Source organism: Sphaerodactylus townsendi, linkage group LG17 (genome assembly GCF_021028975.2).
Source record: "Sphaerodactylus townsendi isolate TG3544 linkage group LG17, MPM_Stown_v2.3, whole genome shotgun sequence".
Lineage (NCBI taxonomy): Eukaryota > Metazoa > Chordata > Lepidosauria > Squamata > Sphaerodactylidae > Sphaerodactylus > Sphaerodactylus townsendi.
In genome coordinates this window covers 18,760,399-18,781,263 of record NC_059441.1, presented here as the reverse complement: position 1 = coordinate 18,781,263, position 20,865 = coordinate 18,760,399, and the positions used below count along the sequence as shown (strand labels likewise).

Genomic DNA, 20,865 nt, shown 5'->3' with positions numbered 1-20,865 from the left:
AGCAGACTTGAGCCTTAAAGAAATGAAGAAGCCAGAAATGTTGATAGCCTCTTTCTTACAGCTTAAGAGGTGCAGCCCACTAGAAGCTGTTTACTGCAAGCACACATGTTCCAAAGAATTCCTAAATAAAATTGCAAGGAGCTTAGAAACAAGAGCAGTATATAAGTTCCAGTAGTCCACATTTAGGCGATTGTCTTTTTACTCGTCCTTAATAATGCTGTCCCTATTTTTGCCTTTTGAGAATGCTTTGTTAAAAGGCTAGCATCAAGGAGGTGTCTGGAAATTCACTCTATCAAATGCCTCCAAACTAGCATGCTTGCATGAATTGTAAGGCCTACCACTACATATTCAGATCAGCTGATTTATATTTTGAACTATTTATCACCAAGTGTAGGACAACTGTTGTCCTATGGAGGTCTTTACTCCTGTGCCAGCATGGTGTAGTGGTTAAGAGCAGGTGCGCTCTAATCTGGGCAACCAGGTTTGATTCCCCGCTCTGCCACTTGAGCTGTGGAGGCTTATCTGGGGAACCGGATTAGTTTGTGCACTCCAACACATGCCAGCTGGGAGACCTTGGGCTAGTCACAGTTCTTCGGCGCTCTCTCAGCCCCACCCACCTCACAGTGTTTGTTGTGAGGGGGGAAGGGAAAGGAGTATGTAAGCCGCTTTAAGTCTCTTTACAGGAGCTAAAGGGAGGGATATAAATCCAAACTCCTCCTTTTACCTTGTTTGTGTCATTTTAAAACAGCAGGCCTTTGAATGGATGCTTTGAAGGATCGTGGGCAAAAGCATGAGAAAACAAGGACTGGCTGGTTATCAATGTCTCTCTGTAACTGCCACTAGAATGCCACAAGTTAAGAGAAGCAGAAAGAGTGTATTCCCCATGGCAGTGTTTATTACATTTGGTCAGTGTCTTATAGCTTTTGACTTTCAGACAGCATACTGAGTACAGCAACATCTTCATGAAGGCTACCAGGCTGCTCTTAGCACACAGAGGGCAATAGCTTTTCACAGTTAAGATGCACAGAAGAAAGTTTGCTTAATGTCATCTGGTTACAGGTAGCTCGACACTCTCTCTGAGAGCGGCAGTCCAGAATAAATTTCCTGCAGTCAAAACACAGGTGGGTTTGGGAGCTTGCAGACACGAGCAACTAAATGTACTTTCTGGAGCAGCCACTGAGCTACTGATAAACACCCCCCGACGCCACAAAGCAAAACAGTTGGCCAGGTCAAATTTCCCCCTCTTCTATTTTCACTTCACAAAAGGGAAGAAGGGTTTAATAGATATATGTACAAGCTACATGAATACAAAATAAATAATACGTTTCTGAAAGACGCGTACAAAAAGTCAAGAGTCAGTCGGAGAAAGCCAGGCTTCCACAGAAGCGCCACACAAAGGGAATCCACTTTGGGCAAAGGTTTTTGGTCGCAAAGATGCATCCGTGGTTGGGACAGTGGAAGGCACTCACTGGGGCAACGACACAATGACTTCGACGTAATTGATGGGGAAGAAGCCCGACAGGCCGTTCAACATCCCTTCGTACCAGTTCTCATCAATCTGGTTGGTTAACGTAATGACGTCCCCTTCCTTAAAGGGAAGCTCGCCTTCGTTTTCTGGCTCAAAGTCAAACAAGGCTTGGCAGCACGGCTGGTCCATGTGCAACGAAGAACCTGTCCAAGTCACACAACGCCAAAGAAAAAGTCAGGTGCGTGACTCCTTCAGGAAACACAAAGATGACTTAAGTAGGGTTACTATCCTTGGTTATCTGCCAGCATGGTGTAGTGGTTAAGAGCAGGTGCACTCTAATCTGGAGAACCGGGTTTGATTCCCTGCTCTGCCATTTGAGCTGTGGAGGCTTATCTGGTGAACCAGATTAGCTTGTGTACTCCAACACATGCAGGCTGGGTGACATTGGGCTTAGTCACAGAGCTCTCTCAGCCCCGTCCACCTCACGGGGGGGGGGGGGGGAAGGGAAAGGAAATTGTAAACCCCTTTGAGTCTCCTTACAGGAGAAAAAGGCAGGGAATAAATCCAACACTTCTTTTTATTGTGAAGGGGGTAACACTCAACCAGGCCCACCCTTTTATCATCTTTTGATCCAGGCATGCTCTCAACAGAGGCTGTGGAGGAGCCAATTTCACAAATACGCCCCCTCCCCCCAATACTCACCTGTTGATTTTAGTGGCGAGCTGAATGAGATGCCGTTGTGCTGTTGGCGATCACTTATTTCCAGAGTCGTCATTATCACCGGTTTGGGCTTAAACTCCTGTCTGGGACGACTCGATGCAACATTTATCCTGAAACAGGGAAGGCAAGAAGCAAACTCTGAAATCTCGGAAATTGCAAGGAAACAGACCGGAGTGTTTCTCACTTGAGAACTCTTTAAAGTGATGGCCCTTTACCTTGATGACATTTTGAAAAATTATAAGAAGAGTTTGGATTTATACTCCACTTTTCTTTCCTGTAAGGAGACTCAAACTGGCTTACAAGCTCCTTTCCCTTCCTCTCCCCACAACAGACACCTTGGGAGGTAGATGGGGCTGAGAGAGTTCAGAGAGAACTGTGACTAGCCCAAGGTCAGCCAGCAGGAATGTAGGAGTGCAGAAACACATCTGGTCCACCAGACAAGCCTCTGCCACTCAGGTTGAATTGAACCCAGTTTTCCAGATTAGAATCTACCTGCTTTTAACCACTACACCAAGCTGGCACCAAGCCACTTATTCCTCTCATTGTACATTAAAGCAGCAAGCCAAAAGAACTTCATAATGTTCAGGGTGGGTTTTTTTGCCGCTGTTTCAATATTTCATTGTAGTTTTTATATGGCACATAATTTCTTAGTCACCTAATTATTTATGAGCTTAATCTGTTGAAGTATATTAAGGTGCAATCTGGAGGCACTCCTGCTAACAGGATGCACAAAAATTACAATTAAACTAATCACAATTAAACAGCAGTACGTATTTTTAAAAACCTCAGAAGAGCATAGCACAACGTAAACTAAACTACACCAGCTGCAATAAAACCACCTCTTGATGGTTCTCTGTTGTCAACAGGCCTGCGAGGTAACACAAGCTCAGAGACTACAGCCAGCCTGAGGGCGTCCGGCAAGCCTCACAGAGGTGATCGAGGTCCACCAGGAATTTTTTGATGGAGGAACACGTTTAAAGAGGGGAGTGAATCACAATGGTTTGTACCTGTTCTGGAGCTTGCTCTGCAGGTCCTCGAGGATTTCGGCAGACAGTTTGTGGTAGTCTAGAGCAGCTTCAATCAGAACGAGCAGCTGGCTGACTTGCTCTACCTGGAAAGAAGAACCAAAGGAGAGTCTAGAAGGTTTTCCTTGGCAGTCCAACCAGCTGGTAACAAAGAGAGTAAAGCGACATAGCCAGTGGCGTAGCGAAGGGCATGGGGTGGCTGGAGCCCTGGGTGGCACTTCCTCGGGGCACACTGCAGGGCCATGCCCCCCCTCGCAGCAATGGGTTTAAATTATAGATGGAAAGGTACTAGAAGAAGAAGAGTTTGGATTTATATCCCCCCTTTTTCTCATGTAAGGAGGCTCAAAAGGGCTTACAAACTCCTTTCCCTTCCCCTCCTCACAACAAACACCCTGTAAGGTGGGTGGGGCTGAGAGAGCTTCGAAGAACTGTGACTAGCCCAAGGTCACCCAGCTGGCGTGTGCTGGAGTGCACAAGCTAATCTAGTTCACCAGATAAGCCTCCATAGCTCAAGTGGCAAAGCGGAGAATCAAACCCTGTTCTCCAGATTAGAGCGCACCTGCTCAAGCACTACACCTCGTTGGCTCTTGATATTAGGATTTTTTTTCCAGTATGAGTAGTCCAGCAGTGGAATCAGTTGCCTAGGGAGTGCCCCCTCACTAGCAGTGGCGTAGGAGGTTAAGAGCTCATGTATCTAATCTGGAGGAACAGGGTTTGATTCCCAGCTCTGCCGCCTGAGCTGTGAAGGCTTATCTGGGGAATTCAGATTAGCCTGCGCACTCCCACACACACCAGCTGGGTGACCTTGGGCTAGTCACAGCTTCTCGGAGCTCTCTCAGCCCCACCTACCTCACAGGGTGTTTGTTGTGAGGGGGGAAGGGCAAGGAGATTGTAAGCCCCTTTGAGTCTCCTGCAGGAGAGAAAGGGGGGATATAAATCCAAACTCTCTTCTTCTTTAAGCAGCAGCTGGACAAACTCTTGTCAGTGATGATGTAGGCTGATCCTGCATTGAGCAGGGGGCTGGACTAGATGGCCTTTACGGCCCCTTCCAACTCTATGATTTTAAGTTTCCTAGAATGTTAATGGAAAGACACTACAGGTAATTACCAGGCCAGTGTAATGCTTAGAGAAGCTGGACCAGGCAAAAAATATTAGAGGATTTTCACTGGTTTCTTAAAAAGCCATCAATAAGCAATTCCACAGCTGCGTGGGAAATCTACACTCTGCCCACTAGGTGGCAGCCTTCTTAAAGCAATTTATAAGTAACATGAGACTTAAAAGCCGCCATTAAGTCAACGTAAAATTTGGATCATTAAAAACAGACTGGAGGATAAGGGACAAGATTTAAAGCATTTTCTATTATATCACATGATTCTATGTCCACACTGTTTTGAAAGCTGAAAAGCAAAATGGTGGTGATCAGGTCATATGGCTTCATTTCTGAGGGCTGCCAACCCATTATAGATTTTGTTAGAGTTGTCAGCTACAGCTTGGGAAATATCTGGAGACTGGGGGAGGGGGAGGGGGGCTACAGGCAGTTTTTAGAAAGGGGATAAGCTCAGGAGAAGAAGAAGAATCATCTAGTATGCAAGAAGGCTCATATAGGACATCAATTTTTGGATTACAAACCTGTGTTTCTTCTGTAAGCAAAACTGGACAGAAGGAACCAAGCAGTGTTCTGCATATGAAGAGCAGGGAGTCTCCATTCTTACTTAGTCTATGGGTGCTTTGAGAATGGGCCACAAGATGCCGGCCCTGGGATCACAGAATCATAGAATCAGAGACCCCCAACGGCCATCAAGGGTTGTGGCCATTTCTAATAGGTTGCCTCCATGGCAGACTTTCATAGAATCATAGAGTTGGAAGAGACCCCAAGGGGCATCAAGTCCAACCCCCTGCCATGCAGGTACACACAATCAAAGCACTCCTGACAGATGGCCATCCAGCCTCTGCTTAAAAACCTCCAAAGAAGGAGACTCTACCACACTCCAAGGTAGTGCATGCCACTGTCATACAGCCCTTACTGTCAGGAAGTTCTTCCTAATGTTTAGGTGGAGTCTCTTTTCCTGCACTTTGAATCCATGACTCCGTGTCTTAGTCTCTGAGGCAGCAGAAAACAAGCTTGCTCCCTCTTCGACATGACATCCCTTCAAATATTTAAACATAGCTTTCATGTCCCCCCCTTAACCTATGCTTCTCCAGACTAAAGAGAATAAAAGTTTGGATTTATTCCCCACCTTTCTCTCTTGTAAGGAGACTCAAGGTGGCTTACAAGCTCCTTTCCCTTCCTCTTCCTATAGTAGACACGTTGTGAGGTAGGTGGGGCTGAGAGAGTTCAAAGGGAACTGTGACTAGCCCAAGGTCACCCAGCAGGAATGTAGGAGTGCAGAAACACAAACACATCTGGTTTACCAGATAAGCCTCTGCCACTCAGGTGGAGGGGAATCAAACCCAGCTCTCCAGATTAGAATCCACCTGCTCTTAACCACCATGCTGGAGGGATGGAATGCTATGGAGTTTGCGTTCTGAAGTTGCCATTTCCTCCATCTGATCTCTGTAGTTACAAATTCATGGCCGCATTTGAGAAGAAGCATTCCTCTTTCACCTAGGAGAGAATGCCTCTTCCGTGAAGGGGTCCACTGGGACCAGATATGGGCATCCCCTAAAAACTACTACAGGACACTTACAACCCTCTTCCCAAATAGTGTGAAAAGCATGGAGTTAAGTCATTGCATTTTTCCTGCATTCCCTCTACATATGTATCTTTGCACATTCAAAGATGCCGAACAGCTGGAGGGACTTACATCGTTTTCCAAAAAGTTGAACATGCTCCTCTCCGCCAGCTCTTTGGACTCTTCAAACTTCTCCACAGCTTGCTTAACCTCTTCGTCTGGTATTTTCCCCAGACGCTTCTTTTTGTAGTCGTAGTCTAAACGTCGACCTTCCAGTTTCTTGAGATGGTGCTATTAAAAAAGAGGAAAGAGAGGAAATTGCAATTGTTAGAACAAACAGTAAGGAGCCCCAAATGAATAGGGGGAGGTTTTTACAGGCATTTTCCTTTGGTTTTTTAAAGAAGTACAATTATGTTGATTTATGCACTAAGGCCAAGTTATATGGAATTTTGCAAACTGCAGAATCTTCATTGCATCTGTGAGCACTCCAAATAATGGCTACCTTAATATTCTCAGCAATAAATCCTTACATACCAATAAATCCTCCTCCTCCTCCTCCTCCTCCTCCTCCCCCCGCCCCCCCGATTCTCAATATGGCCCCTTTGGTGGATACTAAAATCCAGACACTGGAGCCATCAACAGACAAAAAATATTTTTTGCAAAAAATAACCCAGGTTTGCAGATACATGCTTTTTAAAAAGCCATTGGGGGTTAAATCCCACCTTGATAGAAGCAGTATCTATAGCTGTGGTGGCGAACCTTTGGCACTCCAGATGGTATGGACTACAATTCCCATCAGCCCCTGCCAGCATCGCCACCACTGATCTATAGCTTTAAGAAACAAATACCTTCAGTGGCCATTACTAGGTAACTATAACAGAATTACAGCCTTCAAGCCTTGGTTTGTCCATAAAAGGCAAGGCCATTTCCAGGGCTACTTTGGCTTTTGAGGGAAGACGCCGCAGGGCCAAGCCCAGTAGCAACCACCAAGCAACTTGCTATCCTGTATGAGTTACCCAGGCCAAGCTGCTTGTAGCAAGAATCAGCATGTTTAGTGATTAGAGTTTCAGATTGGAATCTGGGAGATGCCCAGGTTCAAAATCCACCTACTCTGCATTGGAATCTCACTGCGTGGCAGGTAAGATGCCAGACTTGCAGGTGACCTGGATTCTAATCCTGATGCCATATGAAACTCCTTGAGTGAACTGGGACCAGTTACCCATGTCTCCACTTAGCCTGCCTTACAATGCAGTGATGAGAAAAAAATGAGAAGGCTCCCAAGCACAAAAGCCGGAGGGAATAAATGCGATCCACATGTGCCCAATGTTCCAGATGCCCCAAGCATGCTTCTTGCCAAATCATCTAAAAGTGTGGCTGAGAGTTCACTTTTTGCCTTAAGGGGCTCACTGAAAAAACAAAAGCCCTGTTTATTACAGTGTCTTCTCCAGAGCTAAAATTTAGATTCCCATCTACCCAGTGGCGGAGCTACAAGAGGATGGGGGGTGCACCGTGCACCGGGCGCATGCCTGGGGGAGTGCAGAAAATCGCCCCAGGCCCCTCCCCCTTTCCCCCCATGGTGCCCCCCTCCTTCCCACACTTTCCTTCGTTTGTTTCCTTTTTCTTGAACTTTTTCAGGCTGCAAAAGGACAGTTTGCAGCAAAAACGACCTGAGGAACTACAGTTCCTAGGAGACCTTGGGGCTCACAAGGTCTCCTGGAAAGTATAGTTCCCATCAGGCCGTTTTTACTGTGAACAGGCCTTTTGTAGCCTGAAAAGGTTAAAGAAAAAGGAAAGGAACTAAGGTAAGTGTGGGAAGGGGGGAAGGGGGGAGCCACGGGGGGGCCATGGGGGGCAGAAAATATAGAATGTGCACTGAGCGCAGTTTGGCCCAGCTACACCTCTGCATCTACCCTGCACAGCTCTCAACTGTGTCCCCCTTTTAAGTCACCTGAGCTGGAGGCAACAAGTCATTTATGTTTGTGATGCATTTTTTAAAAATCGCAAAGGAGGAAAGGGACATTTTTCAGCAGGAGTTCTGCGCAACACAGAACTCAAACATAGCTGAGAATTCTTTTCGAAGTGTGAAAAATGTTTAAGGAAGTCACCCCGATCTCCTTCAGGTCTTTGTCTTGCAACAACTGAAGGGGGTCGATGAAGTTCTGTTTGACGTTGATGTCCAGAGAGTCCTTCACTTCAGCCATTTGCTTCATGCTCTCCCCCACATCCACCAGAGCAGCACCTTACAAGAAGAAGCAAAGTTTATGCATCATAGACGATACCATATGTTTCTTTTAAAAAGAACACTGAAAAGACACAGGAATTAGTTCACAAGCTCTACATTCACTCTTTGTTTTCCAGAAAGAGGCAGCATTCAGAGATTCAGGCAAATGGCAGTAAAACTCCAATTGGGCGTGTGAACGCAGTTTGTTGTGCATGCCCTCCACTCCTCCAGTACATGGTGCTTGATTCATCCTGGCTTGATAAATCTCCAGTTTACGAACATGTCAGCAAAGATAATCCTCAGAGAGTTACAGTATGTTTACTCCATACAAGCAGACTGGAATTAAAAATGATTGTTAGAAGTCTGGTTTGTTCCAAACTCGTCCAAAGAGGAAGAGGAAGAATAGGAGGAGGAGGAGGAGGGGCTTATAATATCCTTTCCCTTCCCACCACCCACAACAAACACCCTGTGAAGTGGGTGGGGCTGAGAGAACTCTGAAAAACTGTGACTCGCCCAAGGTCCTCAGGGGGAGGGCGGTATATAAAACTAATAATAATAATTTTAAAAAAGGTCATGCAGCTGGCATGTGTTGGAGTGCACAAACTAACCTGGTTCAACAGATAACCCCCCACAGCTCAAGTGGCAGAGCAGGGAATCAAACCCGGTTCTCCAGATTAGAGTGCACTTGCTCTTAACCACTACACCACGCTGGCTCTCTGAGGTGTTTCCATTGGATTATTATGAGATCAAGCTAGGAAATGTTCTATTGAACGCCATGCAGAGGATCCAGAGGAAGCGTGGTATAGCGGTTAAAGTGTCGGACAAGGATCTGGCAGACGCAGGTTCAAATGTCCACCCCATCAGTGGAAGCTTGGTGGGAGATCTTGAGCCAGCCACACGCTCTCAGACTAACCTGCCTCTCAGGAGTGTTGTGAGGAAAAAATGAAGGTGTCAGAACAACATTGTTAAGCTGTTTTGGGAAGAAAACAAGGTACAAACAAACAAAGGAGGTGGTGTGTATATGTATTGTTGCAGTATAATTCCCACAATGTCTGAATGCAATTAAGGTCACCTCCTGCTGGTCCATTTTCTTCCTGAGCACCTCCCCTACTATAAGGATCTTGGGACCAAGACCCCGTTTCTCTGCTTATGAAATACTATCATTTTACATGCATGAACGTACAGCTAACACGGCAAAGCAGCACACGCTCACCAAACGTCGATTCCTCTCCGAGTTCTCTCCCGTACCGAATCATGCAATCCCCGAGCAGCCCCTCTGGCTGCGGGTACCCTGTGACTTTCACTTGACCTCGGATCTTGGACACCGTGTTCAACATCCCCAGCTTGGCTCTGGATGCTGAAAGAGAGAGGCAGGTAAGGAAATGCAAAAAAATAAAATAAGGCTACACATAAACGAATAAATAAAAATCTACAGCCTGGAAAACCCGCCAGTGTTTTTGAGAAGGTTGATATTTCCAAAAGGTGTGACATAAACATTGTACCAGCTGAATATTAACGGTTATTATTATATGAGTAAGGAGATAGAACGGTAGGGATTCGTTAATTACTTGGAATCTTACTCACTAGCATAATAGAGGTTTCCTTTTTCCCCCTATCTCTTTTCAGTGAGCAGCTGTGGTGTAGGAGGTTAAGAGCTCGTGTATCTAATCTGGAGGTACCGGGTTTGATTCCCAGCTCTGCCGCCTGAGCTGTGGAGGCTTATCTGGGGAATTCAGATTAGCCTGTACACTCCCACACACGCCAGCTGGGTGACCTTGGGCTAGTAACAGCTTCTTGGAGCTCTCTCAGCCCCACCTACCTCACAGGGTGTTTGTTGTGAGGGGGGAAGGGCAAGGAGATTGTAAGCCCCTTTGTGTCTCCTGCAGGAGAGAAAGGGGGGATATAAATCCAAACTCTTCTTCTTCTTCTTTTTTATTACAGATACTCTCATTTAGGAGGTTATAGGAACAACCAGGGATATGAGAATCTGTTAAAGCTGTTAAGTAATTTTGGTCATATTTCTCTCTCTTTTGTCTTTTTCTCTTTTTTCTTTCTTCTTCCATCAAATTTAACTTTGTACAATAGGAAGATAAATGTTCTGGAGGACAAGTCTTGTTTAGAGGATTAGAAGGGTGGGGTTGGGATGGCTTACAAGTTAACAGATAGGGCAACGGATTTGCCCATACCTATATCAGTCTTTGTTTAACTCAATAGCATGCAATCTGTTACTTTCCATATGACTGGATTTCTTTTTCTTTTTATATTGTATCTGTTATTTTTGAAAATTATTAAATAAAGTGTATAAAAAATGATCCAAAAAAGAAAAGAAAAGAAAATGAGTATGGGTTGCTACTTTGTGTTTCGTTCCAGAAAGATCTCCAAGATGGCTTACATAAAACATTTGGTTTGTGATAGGATCCTTTCTGACCCCTAATTCTCACTAGACTTCTGTAGTTATTTTCCCCAGGTCTGCAGAAACCTCTGCCCTAGACCTGGGGGGTATTCTTTGGTAGCTTGAGAGAAGGGGAACCACACACGATTATTAGACAAGACCCCCACAGAATTCCAATTCCCTTGGTGCAGAATTTTATTTCTTTTACTGAGTCATACATGGGAAGTGGCTGAAACACTCGTCCAAGCAGAGGTGGGATCCAGCAGGTTCTCACCAGTTCCCGAGAGTGGGTCACTAATTATTTGTGTGTGCCGAGAGGGGGTTACTAATCGGGTCTGTTTTTCCGTTAGAAATTCCATTAGGTCCAAAAATCATAAAGTCCTGTTGCTTCCTATGTGGCTGGTTAGCGAAGGTCGAAAACGGGATAATTCTCCCTGTTGGGCTGTTTTAAAAACACGTTTCAGAAATATGGTAAAGTTCCTTGTTTAAGGAAAGTATCCTTCTTTTGATTTCTAGAAACAAAATCAAATATTTGAAAGTATTAAGTATTTGACAGGCAGTCAATTAGAGGAGAAGTAGTTGTTGGCAGCAGACAATAGGACTTGCTATAATGGACAGAAAGATACCAGCTGGAAATTAGGAACTTTTTTTTTACAGTAAGAGTTTTTTACAGTAACAGAGAAATTATTAATGCCCCGCCCCCGGAATGCCCGGCCACGCCCCTGTCGTGCCCCGCCCAGCCCCGTTGGCGCTACGCCACTGTTTGAATCCCACCACCATGGGAACCTGTTACTAAAATTTTTGGATCCCACCACTGCGTCCAAGACCAGAAATGCTGGAGAGCCCTTGTTGCCCCATATGCTACTTAGCATGGGAGGATCTAGCTAACTGACTGAGTCAAACCAAGCACACCTTGCTCAAATACTTTTGCAGGGATTTTTTAAAAACATCACAGAGTTCTGGGATCTTCTTTACCTGGATTAGGCTGGAGATATTCCGTGGATTTTGACAGGAGTTCTGCTACTGCTTTGTTGGTGACATCGATTTTCTGTAAGAAAAAAATATAAATAAGAAGGGATTTGTGAGGATTTATGTTGTATGAACACACTTGCAGGAAAGTTCATTATCTGGCAGCAGTGCATTCTGGTCTTCACAAAGGTTGTAAACATGCCTATACTTATTTCTGTGCAGTGGATATGGAAGCCAACCTGTATTCTAAATAAGATTTGGAGGAATAAATATCAGGAAGAGGTGTGTCAGCTAGGACAAAACCATGGTGGTTAAGAGCAGGTGCACTCCAATCTGGAGAACCGGGTTTGATTCCCCGCTCTGCCACTTGAGCTGTGGAGGCTTATCTGGTGAACCAGATGTGTTTCGGCACTTCTACATTCCTGCTGGGTGACCTTGGGCTAGTCACAGTTCTTCAGAGCTCTCCCAGCCCCACCCACCTCACAGGGTGTTTGTTGTGGGGGGAGGTAAGGGAAAGGAGATTGAGTCTCCTTACAGGAGAGAAAGGGGAGATATAAATCCAAACTCTTCTTCTTTTTCTATGAGGCAGGTGGGACTGAATGTGTGGGGCTGACCCCAGGCCATATAGTGAGCTTCTTACCAGAGTGGAATTCCTTGATTGCTATGTAAGGACTATGGAGGAGGCTGGGGAGAAAGAACAAGGAAGCAACGGAGGGCAAGTGGCAGACTGGCCCAGTGAGGAATACTTTGTAGGGGAAGAATCCACAGCAAAAAAAAACAAAACACTGCGAAGCAAACAGCCCTGAGGTAGTTAGCCCATGCATAAAAGGCCTCCAGTTCATCAACAACTCTGGCAAAAACTGATGCAAACTGCAGCTCTCTTCATCCCTACAATTAAGAATTACAATAAACCCTCGATATAGACTGGCCTTACCCTTTCCATCTCCTGGAAGTCTTCATCTAGTTTTGTTCCTTCAGCCCCGCTGATTTTTTCACTGAAAAGCTGGGAGAGAGGAGCAAACGGCCTTAGTGAACAGTGCAAAATAGACAAGAAAAAGATACATCCAGAATGGAGGGTCACCAAGAGTTATTACAGATTGGAGAGTCACACACTGCTCTTCAAGTTATTACAGATCGGAGAGTCACACACTGCTCTTCAAGTTATTACAGATTGGAGAATCACACACTGCTCTTCAATACAAACAAAGGTTTTTGAGTTAAAAGTGGGGATGGGTGGGTGGGGGGAATAAGCATAATTTTTCCAATACTTTAATGAGGAAAAACAGAGACATTAGTACATCTGTCACACTTGTAGGGCTTTTCACACATTACACACATGCATTTATGTTGTATGAACACACATTTCACTTGCAGGCACGTAACAGGTGTGTACTCACTCTGATTCTGTACCCAGAAACTAATACAAAGGAAAATTTGAGGACAAGATTGCATGTACTGGATGCAAACTGAATGGAATTGTACACAGTTGCAAGGAACACGTTCTCATGAAAAAAAAAACACCCACATTGTACAGTGAGTCGTCCCGCTCGGTTACAAAGGTATTTGGGGAAAGCTGACTTTCCTTTTCTTTGATATCTTAAGTTTATTTTGAAAATCAAAACATTCTGAAACAGTGAAAGAGCCTCCAGCGTACATCAAAGATGAGAAGACAACGTTTCTGACAAGCTGCTGGCAATCTTAAGATTATTACAGGAACACAAAGCAGCCAAGACTTATCTTCAAAAGAGGGTGGAAAAATGTTTTGCATGTAAATGGAGCAGGAAGGGCTCAAACACTGGAAGTCTTGAGATAATCCCAGCCAAAAAATACTTTCGAGAGGTGGCCAAGTCCTTACACTCTGGTGCTTCCACAGGGCAGAATTTCTTGTGTCCCCTGGGACTATCACATATGTGAGCAGTAGTTACATTACATACATACATAAAACCTTTATTAGGCATAAAACCAATATAACAACCAGCATTATCCAGACAGATGTTCCATACATAAAACCACCACAGGTATTATTCCAAAGTTCCTAAAAGGAACCTAGCTACAGAATTTAAAATCACAGAAGAAGAGTTGTTTAGTAGGAATGCAACCTTCCCAGTAACAGAGTATTCCTTAAACTTAGCAGGAAGAAGAGTCAAAAGCCTGGTCCTAGCTTCTTCGTATTTGGGGCAGTTAAGCATTATGTGTTCCATGGATTGCCCCACTATAGTAGAGTGGGGGCATTTCCGCTCTTGCGAGTCAATTTTAAGAAACCTCCCTTGGAGTACAGAACAAGGGAAGGAATTACAACGAGCCCTTGTGTATATCCATCTAAGCTTGGGCACTTGGAGTATACTCAGATAGTCGTGAGCAGTAGTTTTGAAAGCTTGTTAGACACCCACCTGAAGTCCTCCTTATTATTGTGCCAGGGTGAATTTTGGGAAGCCCACACCAAAATCCACACTGAGGCTCAGATCCCATTACCAAACCACTGGAGATGGAATTCTGCCCACTGCTGCTTCTGTACTGTTGTAGAGTGTTGTGCGTTCGCTATTGAAAATGATATGTTTTGCAAAAATCTTTTCTCTGGCAAAGATATTGTCTAAAAACGCATGATGTAATTCTGGCCAAAAGGGGAACAGTCCTGTAGCTTGATAGAGGTCAGAAACGTGCTTGGGGAGAAAACACAGGAGATGAAACTTTGCTTCACAGATTGTGTTTAGATTTCTAACATCTTGCACAACGTGACACTTCTCGGTTCAGGAAAGCACTTTTTCAAAAACCCACAAAGTGGACTTAAACCAGCAATTGTGAGTTGCTTTTGGGCACTGATCTAAGAATACTGCTGCATGAATTGATCTCCAGTATTTATATTCAGAGAAACATCTTCCAGGAAGGCCTTTGCCACAGGAGGGCACGAACAATGTCTAGAGGAGGAGGAGGAGGAGGAGGTTTGGATTTATACCCCACCTTTCTCTCCTGTAAGGAGACTCAAGGTGGCTTACAAGCTTCTTTCTCTTCCTCTCCCCACAACAGACACCTTGTGAGATTGGTGGGGCTGAGAGCATCCTGAGAGAACTGTGACTAGCCCAAGGTCTCCCAGCAGGAGTGTATGAGTGTGGAAACACAACTGGTTCACCAGATAAGCCTCTGCCACTCAGGTGTAGGAGTGGAAAATCAAACCCGGTTCTCCAGGTTAGAATTCACCTGCTCTTAACCACGACACTATACAATATGTCTTTATTTCTCCCAACATTTGATAGACTAAGCATACTTTTTCTTTAAATTATGTTATGTACATTGAGTCCAAATGTTTTAGTTTTGTAAAGCAGAAGAGTGACAAGAACACGCCCTCAGGGGAGCCCATTCATGGCATCCCTACAGGAGTCACTGTTCTGGACACAATTCCTAATTGGAGGAAGGCTAGTCAGAAAAGAGACTCATGGAGAGATACAACAGGCAGACTCTTCTGAATTTGAACAGTGTGTCTGCGGCCCCTTCTGCACAAGCAGAACAATGCACTTTCAATCCACTTTCACAATTGCTTGCAAGTGGATTTTGCTATTCCGCACAGTAAAATCCAGCTGCAAAGTGGATTGGAAGTGCCTTATTCTGCATGTGTGGAAGGGGCCTGCGTCTCAGCATGACGGAGTGTTCTGATTACACCCAATGCTGGAACAAGGTGAAATTACCCACTCCCACAAGGTAATAGGAAAGAGACAAGACCAAAACACGACGGGCAACATATTCTGAAGATGCATACTTGAAGCACACTGGCCCCTATTTATGTGTCTCAGTCAGCAGTGCACACAAGCAGTTATCTCCCGCCACGCCAGTATTCCCCTGCACATAGCTTGAACATTACTAAAAGTAGCTTTACAACACGATATTATGCAGCCTAAAGGTTTCAATTACTTTGAACGCTCACAGCTGCGGCAGTGTTATTCGTTCCTTTCTGTTACCGTCTACAAGTGCCAACTCTGCTCCACCCAAGCACTGGGAATCTGTTAAGATATGCCTGCAGGCAAGAATCCTCCTATGGGAGTTGCTGCCCTGGTTTGGGCTGATTGCTTCAATTGAGCAGGCTCCAAACGATAAGCACAAGCACCCACTCACAGGAGGTCAAGGCAGCGAATTCCTGAACTTTTAATTTGTTGCGACGCCGAGATAAAATCTGCACGCGGCTTTCCAACAATGCAGCTTCTGAGCGCTCAAAATGTACTTGTGCTATCTGTAACTAAATATTCCATCAACGTTAGCCGTGTAATGTAAGTATTGATCGGGGGTTTGTTCCACGGCCTCTGCTCGGTAGATCATTTCAGTGCCACTGTGTTTCTGCAAGGGCTGTCGAAGCACAGCACAACCAGAACAAAAACACAGCGTGTCAATTCCATTTCAGCGGAGGGAACGGGGGCACTTTCTAGCAGTTGGGCCACCAAAAGCGCCTGCCCGTTAAAACTGCCAGCTGCAACACGGTCTTTTTGTTACACTGACCACCAATGAGACACATCTGTCAGTTTATCCAGCTGAAACCCTCTGAGGCTGTTGTGCTTCACAATGCAGAGTGCGATGGGGAAACAGGCTTATGGCCTGATCGGGGATTTTTAGAGAAGCTGAGGATATGAGCTGGCTATTTGGAAATGGAGTTGCAACAGCCTTCTTCCCCAATCAAGCAAACTGCCACCTTGAAAGTTCAACTTCCTTCTAGACAGGCCTATCCAGGACCTCTGAACTACACTGGGAGCTGTCTGGCAGGCTCTGAGCCCTCCCAAACCCATGCTGGGATCATCAACTATAGCAGCTGGCCCCCACTTTTGCCCAAATTCCATCTGTTTATCAAGCAGGAGACCAGAATTCAATTTGACCAAGGTCAAGGAGCTTTACTGAATTACTAAATTCTCTTTCCAAGACGCTGGACCTCCTCTAGACCTCTTATTCGGAAGGTCTTTGGAAGCGCTATCCCTCATGCCGCAGTGGCGTAGGAAGCGCTATCCCTTTGGAAGCGCTATCCCTCATGCCGCAGTGAGCAGCAGTGGCGTAGGAGGTTAAGAGCTCGTGTATCTAATCTGGAGGAACCGGGTTTGATTCCCAGCTCTGCCGCCTGAGCTGTGGAGGCTTATCTGGGGAATTCAGATTAGCCTGTACACTCCCACATACGCCAGCTGGGTGACCTTGGGCTAGTCACAGTTCTTCTGAGCTCTCTCAGCCCCACCTACCTCACAGGGTGTTTGTTGTGAGGGGGGAAGGGCAAGGAGATTGTCAGCCCCTTTGAGTCTCCTGCAGGAGAGAAAGGGGGGATATAAATCCAAACTCCTCCTCCTCCTCCTCCTCCTCCTTCTTCTTTTACTGCACCTGTCTGTGTTTTGCTTCCACACTCGCACGGAGAGTGTCAGCTGAGGTTACGTGAACAGCACAGGCGCTCCCGAGGAAATGTTTCACCCGCAGAAATAAAGCAAGCTCATTGGCAGAAAACAGAATGGCCTAGACAGGAGCAGATCAGACCAGTATACAGACGTACAAAACAGTCTTATCGTCAGAACTGTGGTTTATGGCAACTCTTCTCCCGAGTTTTCACAGAGAAAGGCCTTTCCCTTTGCTATCTGAGGCATTCAGCAGAACCTTCCAGAACAGCATGTACTATTGCAGGCTGCAAACTTTAAACTGAAGATCTGAAAAATGGATCTCCCATATCCCTCTAGGTTTGTCTCCAAATCAAAACCAACGTGTGGTCTGTACTGATCCAGATTATGGGAGGAGGAACAGAGTGCCACATGACCAAACCTAGATATTAAGAATTCCAGCCTAACCTTCTCCTGACATGTTTGTTTTCTGCATGCAGGGAGATTTTACATGGAGGAGCATTTAGTTATGGGAACCTGCTGTCTGCTGTAACACAGCCCAGATACAGGTTAGCTACCCTTCAATTAAGCAAGATATAAATACTAAACCAAAACACCCTTCCTGTTCCCCTGCGTTGCCTGCCTTTTACAAACTTTCCTTCCCCCTTTCCCGAGCTATAAAAAGAGCACCCCACATAGTACTGGCACTTTTTAAAGCTCCTCCACGCAGGGGGTGTTTATTGACCTGCTATTGTGGCATTCTACCAAACTAGGAGCTGCTTGGGTTATATTTGTTTAACTCCTCTGTGTTGGAGTTGGATGGGGAAAACGGAGCACAATGTTACAGGGATGGAAAGTTCTGGGCAGCAGCCAAAGAAGCCGATAAGACAACCGAAAGAAGCAGGACTTCAGAAGACACACTCTCCTGCTTTCAAGGCAAACATCTGCAACTCATGTAGCCTTATGCACTTCCAACGTCTGTTGGAACAAGCCGTTCATTGGGTGTCATTAGGTGTCACAGTGACCTTGCTGCCCTTCTATTTCTAGAATAGTTTTTTCCGCCACCAATACATGAACTGGAGCCTGCAGCAGGCCAGCGTCATGTTCTGCTTGTTAGGTAACAACCAACCAATGTCTGACGCTGAACCTCTCTCTTTATGCGTTGAGCTCCACAAGAAAGAGTACCCGGGGAGGTGGGAGGTGGGATTAAGTTACAGTGGCACCTCGAAAATCACCGATAATCTGTCCGGAGATTAGCGGCGATTTTCGAAAATGGTGTACTTAGAGGTTGCGCATTTGTGCACGTGAAAATGCCGTTTGTGCACGTGCAACGCCGTTTGCATGCGTGCAATGGTGTTTCCGTACCCTCGGCAGCTGCCGAAAATCAAGGCGACCAACGATTTTCAAGGGCGGAAATTGGCACCTGGCAATCGTTGATTTCTGAAATCGATGATTGTCGAAGGCACTGATTTTCGAGGTGCCACTGTAGTTTTATCCCTGAGTAGCACACGTTCCTTTTAAAAAAGAAAAGTGGTGCAGCAGAAATGATATTAAGAAAAAGAAGAAGAGTTTGGATTTATTCCCCACCTTTCTCTCCTGCAAGGAGACTCAAGGCGGCTGACAAGCTCCTTTCCCTTCCTTTCCCCACAACAAACACCTTGTGAGGTGGGTGCGGCTGAGAGAGTTCCGAAGAACTGTGACTAGCCCAAGGTCACCCAGGAGGAATGTAGGAGTGTGGAAACACATCTGGTTCACCAGATAAGCCTCTGCCACTCAGGTGGAGGAGTGGGAAATCAAACTTGGTATAATGTGATAATGTTTAAATGCCCTGGCTGTGTGAATGGAAGGACACGTGGGTATGCGCCATGCAATCCAGTGCCAGGTTCCATAGCTGGCAGCGAGCGCCCACCCCCAGAGCTGGGCCATTTCAATCATGAAAAAGAAACTCCCACACAGCTGGGAGAATGCTTAAAGGCTCCCTTGTGTTGTTTGCAATCCAGCCTATATGAAGACTCGGTCTCGATTAATTGCTTCAAGCTACGGAACAGTAAGAAGGCAAAACTTCAGATAAGGCACCGAGACAAAACATCTTTTGTCCACAAGGAAAACTCCGTGACTATAACATGATTTTGCACTTTGCATAGAGAGTCAGTTGGCACCAGGCGCTGCCGCGTCACGACACCACGGTGCAATTTCTTAGAAACTTGTCTCTGAACCCATTCTCCTGGCAGAGGCATAACAGACACAACAAAAGACACAGTGCATTTCAGAATCTTTCAGACTCCGCTGACAAATCTCTACTGTCATTCCCCAGTGACCCACTGCCTGATTTACCGTTCAATGATACATGAAACATCACAATACAAAATCAAAAAGGCCTAATGTTGCTGTCAACTGGCCATTTCCAACAAAAACAGAACTAAGAAATCTGGAAAAAAAAATTATACCACTGAGCTACTGGGTTAATCATCTTTTGACACCTTCAAGATTCAATTGTGACATATATCTCCTGAAATGATTTCACAGACATGTGAAAGAGAGCCAGAGTGATGTAGTGGTTAAAAGCAGGTGGATTCTAATCTGGAGAACCAGATTTGATTCCCCACTCCTCCACCTGAGTGGCAGAGGCCTATCTGGTGAACCAGATGTGTTTCCATATTCCTACATTCCTGCTGGGTGACCTTGGGCTAGACTCTCTGAACTCTCTCAGCCCCACCTACCTCACAGGGTGTCTGTTGTGGGGAGAGGAAGGGAAAGGAGGTTGTAAGGTCTTATACAAATGTAAACTTTTCAGGAGAGTTGGATGCAATGGCACAGACAGAAGGAATTGTAGTGGAATAATAGAGCCCATCTTTTAGACACAGAGTTTCCCAAGTTCAAGCTCCTGGCATCTATAATTGTAAGGCTGCAGGTAACCAATGCTGGGGAAAACCTTTCCCCACCTGGGACCTTGGAGAGCTGGTGCAAGTCAGATGAGCCAGTCTTGAGCTAGATGGATCAGTCTTGAGCTAGATGGATCAACAATTTTAGCAGCACAATACATTTATCATTCACATCTTAGGATTTTTCTTCCTGCCATCGTCTCTAAGCAGTGGGCTGGACCCAGTCACTTTTTTCCACTGATGAAAAGGGAACAGGAGATCCTTTTTGACCATTAAAGGACTTTGTTGAGAATCTTAGGTCCTACATGGACAAAGGTCACATGGCATAGGGTGAAATGTGTGAAGGAGAAATGTGTGGAGAAATGTGTGAAGGAGGAGAATTAGGCCAGATTGAGCGAAAAAGTTGCCCGGATCCAACCTACCAATGGCACAAACAAGTGCTAGAACTCACCAGGCTCTGTGTAAATATGTAGTGTTATTATAAGATATATATTTTGGACTCAACACATCATAGACATATATGATGGATCATATCATAGATCTGATTAGTAATATGTTGGTGGAACATAGACAAAAAGCCCCTAGCAACCCTAGACCAAGAGTTTGCAACCTGCAACCAATTGGCCATGCTGGCAGGGGCTGATGGGAATTGTAGTCCATGAACATCTGGAGAGCCGCAGGTTGCAGACCCCTGCCCTTGACAGATGCTGAGCAGCTGGCCAGGTGCAGGCAAGACAGCCTTTTAAAATCCTTGGGAATGTGCAAGAGTTGGCTCTCTAGAGCCTTTGCAATTGCTCTGCATCATTCATAAAAGGCCAATCACCCCACTGTTCATCTACAGCCCAAAGATTCATGGTGATTGGCCAAGTCTGACATGCAACTGGAGGCCAAGTTTTAAATGATCCCTAATCTCAACGTGCAACTTGACACATCTGTAAATAAAACGATATGGATGCAGACATCTGTTAAGCCTAACCAATCCCCCCCCCCCAAATTGTTACATGCTCTGAAACTTCTATGAAAAGCCATAAACACGTACAGTGTTTTTTAAATGCTGAATCAGAGAATAAAGTTTAATGTGTCGTAACATATGAGAGCATGATCCATTCCGCATGTGGTACAAATGAACGGGACTCCAGGGATCGCTAGGAATCAGAAAACGAGGATTTAGATTTTTGCCAAGATTGAC

At 45.4% G+C, this 20,865-nt stretch overlaps 1 protein-coding gene across 2 annotated transcripts; it reads right to left on the bottom strand.

Moving 5' to 3' along the window:
* Positions 1–877: 877 nt before the first annotated feature.
* SH3GL3 (SH3 domain containing GRB2 like 3, endophilin A3) lies at positions 878–12,470 on the bottom strand. 2 transcript variants are annotated; one of them, XM_048482203.1, is made up of 8 exons: positions 12,402–12,470; positions 11,474–11,546; positions 9,290–9,463; positions 7,991–8,124; positions 6,018–6,176; positions 3,196–3,299; positions 2,171–2,298; positions 878–1,671 (listed from the first exon to the last, which is right to left on the bottom strand). In XM_048482203.1, exons 1-8 carry the CDS (start codon positions 12,408–12,410, stop codon positions 1,466–1,468), a joined length of 987 nt encoding a protein of 328 aa, XP_048338160.1. In that variant the 5' UTR covers positions 12,411–12,470; the 3' UTR covers positions 878–1,465. The 2 variants fall into 2 exon arrangements, with proteins under 2 accessions (XP_048338160.1, XP_048338161.1); XM_048482204.1 differs by having other exon boundaries at positions 9,320–9,463.
* Positions 12,471–20,865: the final 8,395 nt, after the last annotated feature.